The following is an 18,254-nucleotide window of genomic DNA, read 5'->3' as shown; positions in this document are numbered from 1 at the left end:
AACTGTACTCTCTGACCCTCTCCTGTAGTACAGTACGTCTGCAGTCTCTGACCCTCTCTTGTAGTAGGTCTGCAGTCTCTGACTGTCCCCTGTATCTTATCTGCAGTCTGCTTCTGTCTGCAGTCAGACCATCACCTGTAGTATGTGTGAAGTGTCTGACCGTCTCCTGAGGCTACGCATCAGATGAAAGATATAACTCAAGTTGCCATATTTACTCACAATCCGACGTATATGGTGGCAGTAGCTGTGTACCTGTAACCTGTGCTCTGTGATAATAAATATATGGAAGCTATCATAGAGTACGTGTTCTTCTGCAGCTGTCATCCTCATCCTCCCTTTACCAGTAAGCGATTTATAAACTAGATGCAAATTTGCAGTACACACTGATTTAGATTTCACTAGCTGCATGCTTGTTCGAGATCAGTGATTTAGTGCAGCAAAGATAAGTATTACAACTGGGGTATACACCTTTATCCATAGCACAAACAGTGGACATTTACTTATCCATGTGACTTCCTTTTAAATTCCTCTCCCGGTGAATATTCATCGTCCGAATGATTCACCTTGGCCCCCAGCCACAATGGCTGATTTTGTAACAAGGTTCTCCTTTACCTTGTGGTTTGCAGTCCATATTTTCACTTCCTGGAAATTTGTACAGACGCCTACACCAATGGTCCAATGTTCACTGTGGTCAGAAGATTCAGGATGCAGAGATATTTAATGGGGGAAGGTGAATGTATCTGTGGATGTCATCAGACCTCATCATTACCATTATCTTCACAGGGTGACAACATTCATCTCATTTTACTTTATTCTGTGTGTGGGTGTCGAGGGCATACAACAAAGATCTTGTCTTATATCTTATTCAGTAGTGAACCTTAGAGAGTTTGCTGAATCCCCATGAACTACTCATGAGGCTTGAAATGGTTTTGGTTGCCCCAGACCCCCCTTTTCCGGGGTTCTTCTGTTAACCTTTACCTTCATTCTATCTTACAGGAATCAAGATGTCCAACAAGGAGAAGTTGCAGTATTTGAAGGACTTCCACAAAGACATCCTGAAGCCGTCCCCCGGAAAGAGCCCAGGCACCCGGCCGGAGGACGAGGCTGATGGCAAACCGCCCCAGAGGGAGAAATGGGCAAGCAAGATCGACTTTGTGCTGTCTGTAGCTGGTGGCTTCATTGGCCTTGGGAACGTCTGGCGATTCCCTTACCTCTGCTACAAGAACGGCGGAGGTGAGTGTGTCATGGGTGTCTTCTAGTCCTCTGCTGGACTACAGAACTCTCCTTATTACCATAACATAATGTGGAGACTTTTTGTAGTCCAGTAGAGAAGAACTTTTCCCTCTTCTATAGAAGACTCTATGGTGTTGGTTTTTAAACTATGACCACATACAAACTGAATTATAGGTGCCCCAGCCTGTAGGACATTGAAAAGGACAACACAGCCTTTTTCATGTGCATGCAGTGACATCCAAATGGCTCCTCGTGCTGCTTCTCTTTCTTAATCAAAGCTCTGCGAGAGGTTGGTGTATCAATTAATGAAGAGCTGCAATAATTTATCAGTCTGGAGTTCAGCTTTGAATACTTTGTATCTGTTTTTGTGTACCCAGAATGGAGACCATCCTTCTCATTATATTTAGTAATCTTAACAGCTCCTTGTTCTGGTTTTACTTTGGACCGGAGCTGCGATCTGAGCAGCCAAACCACTCTGGACCTGTAATCATTCACTGAGCTGTCATCAAGAACTATCTGGGACTTGTAGCGGAAGTAATTTTGGCTCAGTACCATCAGCACTTTAAGGGTCGGCTCACCTACAACTGATATTTCTGGATTTTTTTTATAGTTGCTGGAGAGGTAAAGTTATTGTAAATCAGAAACTTTTAAAAACATTTTTGGAAAAAGTGGGGAAGGAAATAAAGGAAAAGCCTATTTTGTTTCAAAGCCTAAAGAGGAACTAAACTGAAAGTGCCTAAAACAAAAAACAAAAATACACTTACCTTCAATCCCGCAAGGCAGTTTGATCCATTGGGAGGTGTTTTCCATCAGGTCCCATATCGTCCTGGAATCCGTCTCAGAGCGGCCAATCTTCGCCTTCTCTTCCTGGTTCTTTTTCCTAAGTCACCCGACGCAGGAGCGTTCCCATTTATTCTCGATTGCCTAGGCGATCGACAATTTTTACTTTACATTAAAGGGTTTTTTACCCTTTTATGTAATGTGAAATTTCTGAGTTTAGGTACGCTTTTAGCTCAATTCTGAGCTCTCGCCTGCAGTACTTTTTTCCACCACTAGATGTCCTAAGTGGCAAGAATCATTTATTCCAGTTCTTATGAGCCCAGGTTGTCACTCTTCAATGCAAACGAGCAAGACATAGGGAAAGCCCTCCTGGAAGCAGCCACCACCCCCTTAAAAGGTACAGTAACACACCTCTGCAAGACAGCTGAGGACTTCTATTGTGACTGTACCCAGTTCACAAATTCAACAATGGGGCTGCCCAAGTCTGTTTGAAACTAGCACATGGCAGGGTAACATATGAAACAATACAAAGGGGTCCCCAGGACACTTTCAAGCTATAAAAATCTGACGGGTCTGCTTTTCCTTCCTGTACTCAACACTAAAGGCTTTCTTTAAGTAGGTCTCCAGGAGGTCAGCTGCAGATTATTGCACTGGTCAGTGAATTGTGAATGATCTCTGTTTGGAGTGCACCTCTTTACTCCTTATATAGGTACTGATATTGGGTGAAATGACCTGGCTCATAATTGGCATTTCAATCCAGCTCTAAGGGTTAATTAGGGTTGAAGTCTGAGCTCTATGCAGGACACCCCTTAGGGTCATCTAGATTCATTATAAAAAGTCTCTATGCAGCTGATTTTGTACATCAGGGCATAGTTTTGGTGGAACAGAACAGGGCCCAAACTGTGGCCACAAAGTTGGGAGTCCATATAACATGTGCAATGACCAGATATCCAACTGATGGATGGACATCCAACAACATTTGGTCACATGATGTACATTCTGAGGAATGGAGCAGGACCAATGAGAGGTGTGGGAATACTCCACAGTGGGCAGGAGTAAAGCTGAAAAAAATATGTCAGGGAGTCCACTGCAGGAAGTAAAAAGCTATTGTGTGCCTCCAGCAGAATCCACCTAAAAAATATCTCTTTTGGTTGGCCTGGCCCTTTAAGGTGATTTATTGATAAAGGTATAAAGTTCATCCCGTTGATGATCTTCTGCTTTTTCCCTTGCAGGTGCTTTTCTCATCCCATATTTCATCTTTCTGTTCGGGGGCGGTTTACCTGTGTTCTTCCTGGAGGTGGTTCTGGGGCAGTACACATCTGAAGGTGGTATCACCTGCTGGGAGAAGATTTGCCCCATCTTTACTGGTAAGGCCAGCACTTATGATAGCATATAGAGGGTTCAGCTGGCATATAGAGGGGTCAGCTAATGGATGGAAATCTTATCAATGTCATTTCACAATTTATCCATTTCAGCACTCGTATATCATAGAGCAATCTTTACATTTTAGGCTATGGGTCACATGAGGTAGCAGCAGTTTTTTGACTGCATAATCAGAAATATCATCTTGTTTGATGATGTAATAGAAATGTGATGCAATGTGATTCATTCATGCAATGTGTAAATTTTAATGACGGGTCAAATTTGAAGGACACATCTGCTTCAGATTTGACCTGCCTGCTCTGACAGCGGAGAGAACATTTAATGTCCTGCCGAACCCTTGAGGTCAGAAGTTGGAACTTTTTTCCGTCTGTACTTTCCAGATGGTGCCGGGTTATAAAACTAATCAAGGGCAAGAGAAGTGTGTCAGGCAGACAGATGGGGAGCGCCTGATGGCTTATCACCGCTGCAGTGCGGGTGAGGGCAGCAGGGTAGAGGGTATTGAGATGTGGGCACCGAATAGAGAGCTATGGACAGAATCCATTGGTCATCAGTTGTAAACTGATGGAAGAGGAAAGCCAGGTGTTAGTGCATTTCAACCAATCATCTGTACAATTAATCCTGGGATAAAAAAATAAGATATTTTATATAGGTATTTAAAATAAAACAGGATTCTTCATCAGCTAGCTCTAATTACTTGCTGAAGCCTGTGTGGAACTCCTATGTTCTGTATTCAGCACTCCCTTCTTGGAGCAGCAAAGCAGCCATTCTCAACCTGGGGTTCCTCAAGGTGTTGCACTCTGTACCCTGAGCTGTGACTGATTGACCTCCCATCTAATAGTGCCTGCATAGCTGCAAATTCAGTGTCACATGGTACATCCTGCAGCATGCCAACAATGACCTTTTTTCTATCTGGGTGTGAATCTTGACTACCATTGGAGGTTGCCATCCTCTAACCTTTGATTAATCAATAATAGCAAGCATTTCCTCTAAAAATTAGTTCAAGCGTTCCTTTGGGGTTAATGAGAGAGGGACTGTTGTATGGTGTTAGGTCTACATTGAAGCAGATCTAGTCACTGGCCGAAGGTAAGCAGATAGGTGACCCTAACCCAGCTGTGCCAGGCGCCCAGACCTACAATGGGATGTTTACTGCTTTTTTGCATCTCAGGGCAGCTGGTTGGGGTGAAAACCTAAGGTGGACTTTACTGAGGGTTTAGACCTGATTTATCATCTTTGCTAATGTGTTATTTGTACAGCAGCGTAGGGAGAACTCAGAGGAATGAAGTGTTATGTAACCGTCCATAACGTACTCCCCCGTAATACATTGAAATCAGTGTAATATTACATCGCCTTTAGCCACGCCAGGAGGACATTACACAGAGGGGATTGCATGTCCACAGCTGCTCCATGTCCTCCAAATTGAGCTAAGAAGTAACAAGAGGGCTGTCATGGCGGGAAACACAGCGCTTCTCATGTATCAGTGCATTGTTACTAGCAATCTAATACCATGCGACTTTATTATATTTAAAATCAATAGAACATTCAGTTTGCTAGAATATCACAAATATTGTATTTTTTAGGTAAAAAATCGTCTTGTCATCATTGTTGGTTTGCACTGGCTGACTGATCATTACAATGGCGCACCATGATTGTACACCGTGTGTTAGCTCATGCTTAGCCCAGGGTATCAAAGCTGGAACAAAAAAAAGGTGGTGACCCCATAACAGGAACTGCCTGAACAAGCACTTTTATGGTAGAATAGTGATGGTTTATGTCTATGGGCAACTTTTCCAATGGGCAGTTAATGCAGCGGTTACTGCATTCATGCTGCAGTGGGCAGGTAGACAGTTTTAACGTTTGCAGCCAATAACAACATATAGGTGAAAAAAAGTTGATCTTGAAATACACTGTGCTTGCTTTGTTAGTTTGTAGCACTTGTAAACCATGTTATCCATAAGAGCAGAGAGCATTGCCACAGCTGATAGATTTTTCTCTCCTTTTCCAGGAATCGGCTATGCCTCTATCGTCATCGTGTCCCTCCTGAACGTCTACTACATTGTCATCCTGGCTTGGGGCGTCTATTATCTATTCCAGTCCTTCCAGAGCCAGCTGCCATGGGCCCTATGCCACCAGATGTGGAACACAGAGAACTGCGTGGAAGACACTTTCCGGAAGAACCGGACAATGTGGCTGGCGCTGAACTCCAGCAACTTCACCTCCCCCGTCACAGAGTTCTGGGAGTAAGATGTGTGATGACTCCATGTTTGTGTGTTTTGTGTGCTGTGTTCCTGCTGACACAAGATAGCTGTGATATTACACAACTTAGATGCAGTAAGGTTTAGGACCTCTGTCATATTTTTATTTCTCCTTTTGGAAACACTATACTGTAGTATCCTGCAATGGAGATAAGTCAGGTGTGGGGTTTGCAACATACTGTATACTGGTACATGCATTGATGTAATATGATTTAACTCTTTCGGAGGAACAGAAATGCTTGCAGCTAGGTGACTTTGCATCCTGTATGATTCTGATCTTACACTCAGATGGTTCCTGGGAATGGAAGGTCACAAGCAGACGATCACATCCAAAAACACAGGTATAGGTGGCGATTGCTGCCCAGTTGTGTGGATGTAATCTGGCATCTGAATGGCTTCTGATCTCATGCTGAAGGCTTACTGCAAGTGTTCTTGTCATTCCTGGTGCATCAGCAACTGAAGCTGCTTCTAGTTCAAACCCTATTCCCCTGCTCCTCTCCAGGGCACCAGGCAGCTTCATATCCCAGCCTCCTGGTGCTGAACATGCTCAGGCTTCATTGCTGAAGCTGATGGTGTCCCAGAGCTCTGTCAAGCTGCTGCTGTCTAGGCTACACGTCCTAAGTCTACTCCGTCTCCCAGTCTGCTGGTGCAGAAACCTCCAGCACCCTTTCTCTGTCATGCCTCTCCTCTTCTTTCCACCTTGCCCCATAGGGCTGCCTCTTTCCTGGCCTCATTTTGCTGTCAAGCTGCTCTTCTTTCTGCCTCCCTCCCATGCCAAGCTGCATGTCTTCTGGCACCTCTATACCCCAGACTACCATGAGTGATATTGTTTACAAACCCAAATCCATTTATGAATGTTTCCAAAAAGAAAAGAAAGGATACATAAAAGACAAGTTATCAAAAAATACCAATACATCATGAACCGTAAGTAGTCAGAGCATTGATTTCAAAATTGATGTATACCTTAAAAATATCGATTTTAGGCTTACACTTCTTGAAAACTCTCCAAACATTATTTATATATTTTGATAGCTGAGATCCTGTGGAAATACAAAGCTAGTAATTGCAATTTTTTTATGTTGCATGATATATGCGTTTTTAATGATTTTGAAGAAATTTTTGAGACAATAGCTTTGATCAACAAATGTACAACTATTGTTACATTGGTTGAAAAAAGACATAAGTGAATCAGGTTCAACCACTAGGGAAATAAACATATCCCAGATAAAAGCCCTATAGACATAGCTGATCCAGAGGAAGGCAAAAACCCCTGTAAATCCTAGTTGAATTTTCTCCAACAGGAGAAAAACATTATTTACTGATTCCATGAGGCAATTGGTTGTTCCTTGGATCAGCAGTCTGTTATCTTTATTTTAAAGCTTTAATATCCAGGTATATTCTGTGCTTCTAGAAAAGCATCCAGCTTTTTTCTAAAGCAATCTATACAATTCGCTGAGACTACTTCCTGAGGGAACCGATTCCACATTTTCACAGACCTTACAGTGAAGAATCCCTTCCTTATCCGGAGCTTAAACTTCTTTTCCTCCAGATGCAAAGTGTGCCCTCTTGTCCTTTGTAATGACTTTAACGTGAATAGTTGGGAAGAGAGTTCTCTATATGGACCATTTATATATTTTTACAGAGTGATCATATCCCCCCTTATACGTCTCTTCTCAAGGCAGAATAGATTCAGTTCAGCTAATCTCTCCTCATAGCTGAGCTCCTCCATTCCTTTTATTAGTTTAGTTACCCTTCTCTGCACTCCCTCCAATTCCACAATGTCCTTTTTGTTAACATGCCCAAAACTGGACTGCATAATCCAGATGTCGTCTGACCAATGCTTTTGTGGGACATACAAAATCAATGGCTCCGTCCATCCTTTACACATTCTGTATATTCAGAAATATACAAATTTACACATTTTCAATGTGTTAAGTGAAAAATAGTCCAATAAGGGTTTGGCTAGGGGACTTTAAAAATGTGAGGTTAGACCAGGCAGTGAAAGATTTAAAAGGTTTTACTATTAGCCATGTCTGAATGAGCCCTGAGACTTGCACAAACCCTGTTTAGGCAGAAACTTTTGAGAATTTTTGTGGCCTGCTGGGCTTTGGTGCCATTAGTAGATTGTCCCTGTCTTGACCTCCTATTTATATTATTGTAGCTGCGCTCAAAGCTCTTGCTTGCTATGTCCCTTGTAGAATCTGTATTTATACTGCCCGTTAATTATTGACTGCTGTGTCCCGCATTGACTCTGGCAACCCACTTATGTGCCAGTTTGGCACCTGCAAAACATGACTCGTCTCTCATCTTTCTTCTCATGCCAAGCCGAGTCTTGTGTAACTGTGCAGGGAGATAGTAGCTGGACGCTTTAAAAGACCTTTGCGCTTAAAATCAAGTACCTATGTGATAGAGCTATAAGATATCTGACACATATGGAGGATTGCTGTGCATTCCCTTCTGTCTCTGTGTGCAAAATTATTGCACCCCCCCCATACACGCAAAATGCTATCATGTGCTTAGACCTTTCATAATCAGATGTCAGCGACAACAAGTTCTCTTTCATGTTCAGACCAGATTCAGCGTCACCCGTATGCGTCTGTTAACCTGAAAAAAACTCAAAACAAAATAATCAAAAGATTTTGATTGTACCTTTTGGTATTTTTAATTTTTTTACCCTCCAGTAGTGCACAGAAAGGGAATACCATCGTCAGCTGTCTGTGACAACCACAAACAAAGCCCGGTAATCGTCATGTGATAGCTGAACCCGCGATCATCTGATCAGAAACCAGGCAGTGTGCCTGTCCCTAGTGTAAAGTCACTGACGTACTGCATGGGGCGCTGTGCTGAAAAACTGTAATCTACAAATTGCAGGCAGGAAGATCTTCAATTTTTTTTCATTTTTTCTTTCTTGAATAGAGTGAGCCAACAATATAAAAGGATTTGTAAATAGGAAACATTTACAAATCAATATGTTGTATTGGTTTATAGACTGGTGGCTTGTTTCCTAATCTGTATTACTCTCTTTTAGAGCTCCAGATCTCCGATTAGCAGGGAGAAGGAGTTTTGCTGATCGGAAGGAGCTTCTGCTCTGACATGTCCGACCTCAATGCAGAGACTACTTCTGCCACACCAAGAGTAAGGGCCCTGGCATGGCTCAGCCTCTTCTATTCAGGTTGTGGCTGTTTTTTATAGAAATCAAACTCTATTTCTTTGAATGGCTTTTGTTTTAAAACACCTAAATATTTAGTTGGGTTTTAATGCCTGTTATTGCAAGGTAAAGTGTGAATAGTCCCTGAATGTCACCCTTAGTAAATGCATTAGGACAGATTCTTTTGAAGGGACTCTCCTGACCCCCCCCCCCCCCGCCCCTTCTTCACTGTATTACCTTATATAAAGCTCAAAGATATTAATAAAAGCCAGCTGGATGCCATCTGGGTTTTTCAGATGACCAGGGCGTCTCTGTGTCCTATGAGATAAGTGCTTTAGATCTAAAATAGATTCACTGAGATTTGTAGAGCTTTCAATCCATAATCCCTCTTGTTCTGCTGCAGCTTTGAAAAGTTTGAAATTAGAAATGTAAATGATTGACTTCACAAGAGTTGCATTATTTAAACTTTAACTGTAAGGTTACATCTCCAGCTGCTTGGTAATGGCTGGGCAAGGTCTGGGCTGTGTGCTGTATGAAGACCAAAAGGAAACGCACATTTCCTTATTATTTGGAAATGTGTGAATAAGAAAAAATATGAGAGTAAAGGGAAATACCCATGCTTTGCCTTCTCCAACAAGATGGCTGAATTGTAAGGTAGGTCTTGGTGGCTCCTGAAAGGGTTGGTGCAGAGACCTCAACAATCTGAAAGCCTTATACACTCTTCAGTGTTGAACCGAGAAATTTTTTTATGCTGGTTGGGAAGAAATTGTAGGTGGGTGGTAGCCCCTATTTTGCGACTCAGCCAGGTGGTTACTGAAAAGTGCCAGGTGGTGTGCCTGGCTAACGGGTCTGGGGAGAACACTGCTCTTGTGCTGGTATACTAGTGCAGCCTCACTTCTCGGGGATAGCTGTGGGTGATGCTATTTAGGTATATTCTTTCCCTAACAGAGCAAAAATGTCAACCCAGTTATTAGGATACCATAGAGGCTCTCCAATCTTCTGTGCTCGTGTTTAGAAATGACACCTGGCTCCTGAAGGAGGCAAAATGGTCAGTAGATGCACGCTAGTCAGAGAGTCCATGCTGACCCCTGTCCACTGTAAAAGCACCTACAGTGAACATCAGAACCGGACCATGGAGCAATGAAAGAAGGAAGCCTGGTCTGATGAATCACATTCACTTTTAAATCATGCGGATGGCCATGTGGGAAGCAGTTTGACCTGCTGCTTACGTCTTTGCTGGACACCTTAGGGGACCCTTCAGAGGTCTTGTGTAGTCCTTGATTTGATCAATAAAAGCCAATTTGGTAGCAAAAGAGGGACCTGAACAATATTAGATGGTTTTAACATCGTGGCTCATCAGTGTATTAGATGCAATCAGTCTCTAGCATTAACAGTTTTTCTCTTCTCTTTTGGGAAAAAAGGTGAAAACCACACAACTAAAAGCTGACCATTTGTAAGCACCTCCAGCAGTGCTCATTAATTGCCCCAAACCATGTACCTGTCACTCAGTCTGCAAGTAAATAATATTAGGAAGAATATAAGTAAATATATATTTATTTTGAATACACTCATGCCGGGTGTGAACTCCATACAGTTACCAGAATGTAATATTTTTCTTGTATGTAGGTAATGTAACTATTTCAGATTGACCGCTAATACGAAGCTCTATTAAATATTTAAGTTCTGTTACTTTCCAGTATGGGGAAAAACGGTGGCAGCACAGCATGTTTTTGCATTTTTCCATTTAATAGTGTTTATTTTTAGGTCAATTATCTTCTATGTTCCATCCTAATGCTTGGGAGTTTTTTTAGCTCCTCTGGCTGTTTGCCAGATATTCTTGGCATTTGTCTGGTAATTTGTTTGCCAAAATTTTAGCTGCGGAATGAAACCCAAATACCGCGGTTAAGGGTCAGCGCTCATCTCTTAGGAAGCCAAAGAGTAACATTGCCTAATCCTTACAAAATGACTCTTGTAGAGGTTTGACTTTGTTACTGCACATGTTTATGATGTTCTGAATAAGTGATTGCTTGTTCACATGGAGGGTGGTGATGCTGCACGGTTAACAGACTTGACAGCTCCACCTAACTGCAACTGGCTGCCTGATAATTCAAGCAGCATCTGGGCTATGCAGGATTCACCAGGGCGGTTGATGAATGTCTGCTGACTGCCCATCAGGCCAGCTTATTTGATTAAAAGGAGCACAACGGTGGCAAGTGATCATCGTCTTTCAGGCTGTCAACTGGCCAGAAACAACTGCAAATCCCTTTAAACAAGCCTTATATTGCTTTCTGTTAAAATCTAGTTTGCATCACCTAAAAAAAGTATACAAGACCAAAAAAGCACCTTGTTGTAGTTGTACACAAGAAGTGTTGAGGAAACTTTTTTAGCAACAGATACTGTTCTGGGGATCTGGGCATTACGAAGCAGTTGTACTGGCTTACATTACGTTTGCTTTGTCTGCAGAGCTTTCCAATAACCAAAAGATTAATTTTGCTTCAAAGGTCTGTTCTGTGTCCCCTTGGTCTAGCTGGTGATTGGCTTACTAATACTGCAGTCTGCATGTGGATGATGAGTGCTCATTTTGTAATCCTCTGCTTTTCCTTTCCTTCCTCAGGCGCAAAGTTCTTAGCTTATCAAAGGGAATAGATGACGTTGGGGTGGTGAAGTGGGACCTGGCGCTGTGTTTGCTCCTCACCTGGGTCATTTGCTTCTTCTGTATCTGGAAAGGTGTCCGTTCTACAGGAAAGGTAAGAGGAACCCTGCTGTCATTGGCTTTATTAATAAGTGGCATAGGGTAGTGGTTGATATGAACCTTGACAGCCATAAAAGTTGGAACTTTCCTGCTCCTACCTTTTATTAGCTGGAAAAAGCATTCCCTGAGCAGCCCTTTAAATCTGGTTTCACTTTGTTAGCAAGGTTTTGATTTTTCCAATTTTGGGGTTAAGCCCATCACACCATCAGTTGAGGGCACTATATTGGTTTCCAAGGCAGACCTATTGCACTTGGGGTATGATAGGTGGACAGGGCTAAGTCCAAGAGTTCTTGGTTCCCTTTGTTCACAGTTTGAAATCAGTTTCTGATGGTTTGCCAACCTACATGGAAACTAATGATGCTGATTTATGGAAACTCCAAAAAGGGGTCCCTACCAGTCACAGCCAAGTCTACCATCCAGTGTTAGACACTGCCAATGGCCAGCTTTAAGAATGTGCTCTTCTCTAAAACTGGCACCATTTCCGGCAGACCAAGCCTGGTAACCTCCAGTCCTGTCTGGGAGTCTCTGCGATTCTGTATAACGGTTGCCATGTTCACTCATATGTAACCTGAGAATAATAAAGACAATTCTGTCTTCTGTTTTTGCTCTAGGTGGTGTATTTCACAGCCACTTTCCCCTTCCTCATGCTTCTTGTGTTACTGATCCGTGGAGTCACCCTGCCAGGAGCCGCAGAAGGGATCAAATTCTACCTGTACCCAGACATAACCCGACTTAGTGATCCACAGGTGAGGACAACCTTTTCTTTGTGTCTGATGTTTAACCTAATATTAACTTAAATGGTCATTAAACATGCATTTCCAGATGTGTTAGGTAAAAGAGAGTGTGTGTGTGTGTGTGTGATATGATTTTTCACCCTTGTGTGGTAATAATTTGTTGAATACCTTATCCTGGCATGACTGTGCCCCTGTGTACAAAGCCAGCTCCATAAAGACATGGGGTCATCAGTCTGGAGTGTCCTGCACAGAGCTCTGACCTCAACCCTACTGAACATCTATGGAAATTCCAATTGGAAACCAGGTCTTCTCATCCAGCATTCATACCTGACCTTACTAATGCTCTTTTTGGTGAATGGGCAAAAATTCCCCCAGAGATTCCAAGACTCTGTGAAAAACCTTCCCTATAAAGCGTTGGCAGATATAGATGCAAAGGTGATGTCAGTGGTGTTTGGGGGTAAATGCAGCTGTGGATGTCCATTGTTTGGGAATGGAATGTTTTAAGGATCTAACATAGGTGTGATGGTCAGGTGTCCATATCATTTTGGCTATATAGAAAATTTTAGGTTCATACAAACACTAGGTCATATAATGAATTCTCTCTGTACTGTGGGGAAATATGCTTCTTCATTCCACATTCAACTATACTTTGATGTTATATTTAGTACATGTCACTTTTGCCCCTTATCCTCCTCTCTTGTCCCCTGTCCCTAAAAGGTCTGGATTGATGCCGGCACCCAGATCTTCTTCTCCTACGCTATCTGCCTGGGAGCCATGACGTCCTTGGGGAGCTACAACAAGTACAAGTACAACTGCTATAGGCAAGTTGTCGGTCAGGGGGGTTGGGAGGTCTGCAGGGTTCTGTTTTTGGTCATTAACACTGCTCCGTGACATGTGTGTGACATAGGGACTGTATGCTGCTGGGATGCCTCAACAGTGGTACCAGTTTTGTGTCTGGCTTCGCAATTTTTTCCGTCCTGGGCTTCATGGCACAAGAGCAAGGGGTGGACATTGCAGATGTGGCAGAGTCAGGTATTGTATGACGAATGGTGAGGCGGTCACACAATGAGCTCTCACCTGTGTAGAAGCAAATAAATGAGAGCTGTAGGTTTCCCATTCTAAATATAGTACCCAGCTGATAGGGGCAATACAGAATCTTTACTACACCCAGTTGGCCTTCCCATAGCCTTTAGCTTGATCTGCAAAAAATACCAAAATAATTTATGAAAACCAAAACAAAGGAGCAGCTAAGAGATTCTCAGACAGTCCATCTTGCTGCATTGCAGCCAATCAGCTGAGAATCTGTTTGGTTGAGAATATCCTGTGGATAGTTTAATGAACAATATCCAGTATATTTGCTGCCCATGGCAACCAATCAGGTTTTAGTTTTCTTTCTGCAATGTTAGGAAAATGGCAGCTGGAATCAGATTGGTTGCTGCTGGGTTCTGTGGGTTCTTCCTTTGTTTGGGTTTTCATATAGAATTTCCTGTGTATTATTTTTTGATAAAAAAAAGTGTCAATATGCAAACTTAAATGCTTAGCATCACCCGAAATTGCATGTTGCTGGGAATCACATGCCAGCCCCCTATAGTCCTTCAGGGACTCATTGCAGATTACCCAGTGAAATCACTTTGCACAACAAATACCTAAATAATTGTGCACCTCCTGATAGATTCACTGCACATTCCTGCAGTGCACACCATTAAACAGTCATGATCAAGAAAGTATAAAGAGAACATGTCACCAGTCTCACTTGATATTTGTTTGGTTGAAGTTTCTCATTTGTAATGCTTTTCAGAGAAGCCCTCTTTGATAGGACAGAAATTTTTTCCCTGAATGTTGACCATACACAGGTGACAGCTGTGACCTGACATGGTGGAATATTGTCAGATCAGGAAAGAGTTGTATGTCTGACACTCTGCAGATACCCCCTGGCTCTGAAACCTCAGAACAACAATCGTTTCATTGCTTAAAGCCGTAATTTATGACAAAACTCGCACTAAGCGCTGACTTTATTGAGTGCTGTAAGCCAACCAGAAATCGTTTTTGCTTTCACCTGAGAATCCTGCATACAACATAAAAAGGTGGTTGGACAGAACCATAAAAAAGCATGGTGCAGCCATACCCATCAGCTCCTTATTAATCCTGAATGGCTGCCTATTCATTTTCTAAGTCTGAATACTGAGCAGACTTTCACACAATACTTATGACGTCTGTACAGCAATGAGGGTTTAATGCTTTTTACCTGTTTCTGATTTGCTAAATTGCTGTTTTGCAGAAATATTGTACAGGACAGCAAATTGGATCATACAATCAATATTATTGCAATATTTCTGGACCTGGCTAGTTAGACATTAGTACATGGATCTTTGCAGCACAAATGTATTTTTAGGCTGTTTGCACAACACATAACTGGGAGAACTTTTATACAAAAATGGACAGCTTTGAAGGATGCAAAATGTGAAATATTCCAACTTATTGTTTTTTATTAAGTGCTGTAAGCCAACCAGAAATAGAACAGTTAAATAAATTCAAATGTGTGCATAATCCTACTAATGTATAAACACTTTTCATAAAGTATTCCAATATTATATGTAGTGGCAGTGCTATTATTTCTTAGTATAGGCAGTTTTTATATTGTCATTCCACCTCCAGATTAATAAAATATTTAGGTCCCAAACTCAACCTATTATTTTTGACGGTGACAGGAACTAAAAAGCAGAATTCCCTTCTTACAATATTTATTGACTGTAGGTCTAAAGGCACACAATATTGAAGGGAACTTCTGTATTAACACCTCCTGCAGATGCAGCTTTGTCTAAATCCTGAGCCTCATGCTAGTTCCAAAGCACTGACTTATGTACAGCAATAGTAGATTAAGCATCCCTGCCCGGAGCTACTGTGCAGCCCAGGAGATGGAGGATTGCTGCATCTGTTGGGCATTGGCAGTGATTGTACAAGAAACGCTCAATGACTGGTGCTCTGAAAGGGTACCTGTCATAATGTTTAATTGTCATATGTGGAGCTGCTACTGTCTGACTCCCTGAAGCAGTGCTGGTTTTAAGGCAGTGCAATGGGAAGGAAGCCTTGGCAGGGTATGATCCCAAGCACAAGATCTTCAAATATAGACCCACAGCCCATATGGCATCTGGGAAAATTGGCAGTGTCACCTATCAGCAATTAGTTAAAGTCCAGCTGCCATTTCTAGTGGAAATCACCAAAGGAGTCTGGTTGCTGTAGGGGACAGTGACAACTTTCACTTGCAAAATTTGTAGAATTTCTCAAATGCAAATAAGTAAATACATTTTGGAATAAGAAGGGTGGAAGTGGGTCCCATGGACCTGCTCCTCATAGTGTGCTGAGACATGTTGTTCCACAGCCGCTGCTGGTCACATAATGAATAGTTAGGTCTTGGCTGGGCTGGGTATGCTTCAACATGGACAGAACTGTGCTAATTTCAGTGTCTCCCTCCCCCTCTCCCCTCCTCTGATATTATTCTAGGTCCTGGCCTGGCATTCATTGCTTACCCCAAAGCCGTCTCCATGATGCCCCTGCCCACCTTCTGGGCAATTCTCTTCTTCATTATGCTTGTGCTGCTTGGATTAGATAGCCAGGTAAGTAATTTTATCTGATTGAATAGATACATTCATGACATGTTATATTGTACAGCATTAGGCCTTTATTATAAGGATATATACCTAATGTTTTCCTCTTTGGGTTCCCTATTAGGAAATATAAAATGTATCAATTTAATGTACAGAAGATATTAGAATGTTTTTCTTCTATTATCTGTTTCTATGTATTATATATGAGGATATGGCAGCCATGTGCATCACATCGCAAACCTTTCTTCCTGCTCTGTAAAGTGGCTGCACAAAATGTAAAAAAAATGTAGTGCTTTGGTTATAACATTAAAATGACATCAGCCTCTGTTATCTCTCCTGACAGTTTGTTGAAGTTGAAGGACAGATCACGTCGTTAGTTGATCTATACCCGTCCTTCCTACGGAAGGGTTACCGCCGAGAGATCTTCATCGCTATTGTGTGTTTCCTCAGCTATCTTCTGGGGTTGACTATGGTCACAGAAGTGAGTAGATTGCCAGCTTTGCTGCCCATTTTTTAGTGTGTCTCTTTATTGATGTATGAACAGTCAGATGCTTTGTCCTCAGTACAGATTGTCCTTGGAGTTATATGAGCTAAAGCAGAACTCCAGCCAGAGTGCAGAATAACTAGACCGAAAGAAAATGGGAAAGTGCAGGTGAACTATATGGGAGTTCAGTAGTATCAGATTTCCCAATCTTCAGCCAGTCTCCACACCTGTTACCCCCCATCCCAACAATTATACCTTGTAATGTAATGATGGGGCCCCAGGATTGCTAAAATGTGCAGGGGAAACAAACATGGTTTCTGCCTCACTAGCTAGGGTTTAGCTCTCCCCCTACAAAAATGCTACACAATGCAAGTTGCCAGCTAGAGATGGCCACCTCAGGCATACAATACAGAGAGAGAGCAACATACAAGAAAGTGTTTTACCTCCCTCCTGTGCACTTTGTACCAATCCCAGAAGAGCAGACATATTAGTTTAATATTGCAGTTTATAGATAGGGGAAATAAAACTGGGGCAAAAGTGACACTAGCATCCTTTTGGTTTAATCAGAATATAACTTTCCTTGTTCCTATATACACATAACCTGTAACAGAAATGTCTAAACTTGTATCTTAGCTGGAGAAATGGCAGCTCTAAGATGCTATATCAGCGGGTCATATGATATCCTAAGGTTAGGTCCGGTTTAAGTCTTGTTACAAATTCTCATCTATGTACATTTCTTTAATGCAGCCCAATAATATGGCAAGGTGCCATACAGAATTAAAGCTCCAACATGCATAACTGCAGTGCAATAGTGTCCATATGCCCTTGGAACTGTTGGGACAACCAGAACACTGCTGCAGTCTTCATCCACAACGAGAAAAATGCAATGTGACATAAGATTGATGTGGCCATTCAATTACAGCATTTAGAACAGCAAGGAGATGCAGAATTTATTCCCTCTCCCCTTCTAGAAGCACTTTGGGAATTGGAAATTAGTAGCAGTTTTAAAGTTCCCTCTGGTAAAGTGTAATCTAATGATAGATAAAATAAACCCTGAATTAGTTAATATGACCATGGCATCTATTTTTTAACGTACAGGGTGGTTTTGTGTCCTATAATCTTCTTTATCTCTCATCATGTAACCTTCTCTTGTGTCTCCGCAGGGCGGCATGTACGTGTTCCAGCTCTTTGACTACTACGCAGCTAGTGGTGTTTGCCTCCTGTGGGTTGCATTCTTTGAATGTATTGCTGTAGCCTGGGTTTATGGTAAGTATTACTGACACAGAAGGAGAGGACCTTGCCCATAAGAGCTTACAATCTAGGAGGTAGGGGAAGTGTTACACAATAGGAGGGGAGATATGGAGTGATGGTAAGTAGTGAGGGTTTTAAGAGATGGAAGAAGACAGGTAGGTAAGTTGGAAAAAAATGGGTTTTGTGGGCTTAAATGAGCAGACAGTAGGAGCAAGCCGAATAGGACGGAAAACCATTCCATAGAGTTGAGGCAGCTCTAGAGAAGTCTTGTATCCGTGCATGTGATGAGGTTATGAGTCAGGAAGCTCATTGAAGGAGTGAAGAGAGTGGCTGGGGGAGTAGGTAAGGTAGGCAGGTCAGAAAGGTAAGTTGGGCAAGATCTGTGGAGGAATTTGAAGGCAAAATACAGGAGCTTGAATTTGATTCTAAGGTGAAATGGAAGCCAGTGTAGATATCTACAAAGGGGGGCAGCAGAAGAGGAGCGGAGGGAAGGATGGATGAGTCTGGCTGCAGCATTCATTATAGATTGTAGAGGAGAGAGTCGGTTAGTGGAATACCAGAGATTTGCTATTTTCTCCCGGACAGACGAGAGATAAGAGCATGTACAAGGAGTTTGGTGGTCTCTGGGGACA

At 42.3% G+C, this 18,254-nt stretch overlaps 1 protein-coding gene across 1 annotated transcript in view; it reads left to right on the top strand.

Annotated features, from left to right (window-relative positions):
- The window catches only part of SLC6A6 (solute carrier family 6 member 6), a 36,973-nt gene that overhangs the window by 13,106 nt on the left and 5,613 nt on the right, over window positions 1–18,254 (top strand). The window contains exons 2-11 of the mRNA XM_072420515.1: window positions 997–1,233; window positions 3,246–3,380; window positions 5,399–5,633; window positions 11,411–11,543; window positions 12,160–12,294; window positions 13,000–13,103; window positions 13,190–13,314; window positions 15,784–15,896; window positions 16,231–16,368; window positions 17,535–17,637. Coding sequence (XP_072276616.1) covers window positions 1,005–1,233; window positions 3,246–3,380; window positions 5,399–5,633; window positions 11,411–11,543; window positions 12,160–12,294; window positions 13,000–13,103; window positions 13,190–13,314; window positions 15,784–15,896; window positions 16,231–16,368; window positions 17,535–17,637 — 1,450 coding nt within the window. The 5' untranslated portion in view covers window positions 997–1,004. The remainder of the gene's footprint in view (window positions 1–996; window positions 1,234–3,245; window positions 3,381–5,398; window positions 5,634–11,410; window positions 11,544–12,159; window positions 12,295–12,999; window positions 13,104–13,189; window positions 13,315–15,783; window positions 15,897–16,230; window positions 16,369–17,534; window positions 17,638–18,254) is intronic.

This window comes from Pyxicephalus adspersus, chromosome 8 (genome assembly GCF_032062135.1).
Source record: "Pyxicephalus adspersus chromosome 8, UCB_Pads_2.0, whole genome shotgun sequence".
NCBI lineage: Eukaryota > Metazoa > Chordata > Amphibia > Anura > Pyxicephalidae > Pyxicephalus > Pyxicephalus adspersus.
Note: the sequence above shows the minus strand (reverse complement) of the source record. Positions and strands in the feature narration are given on the sequence as shown.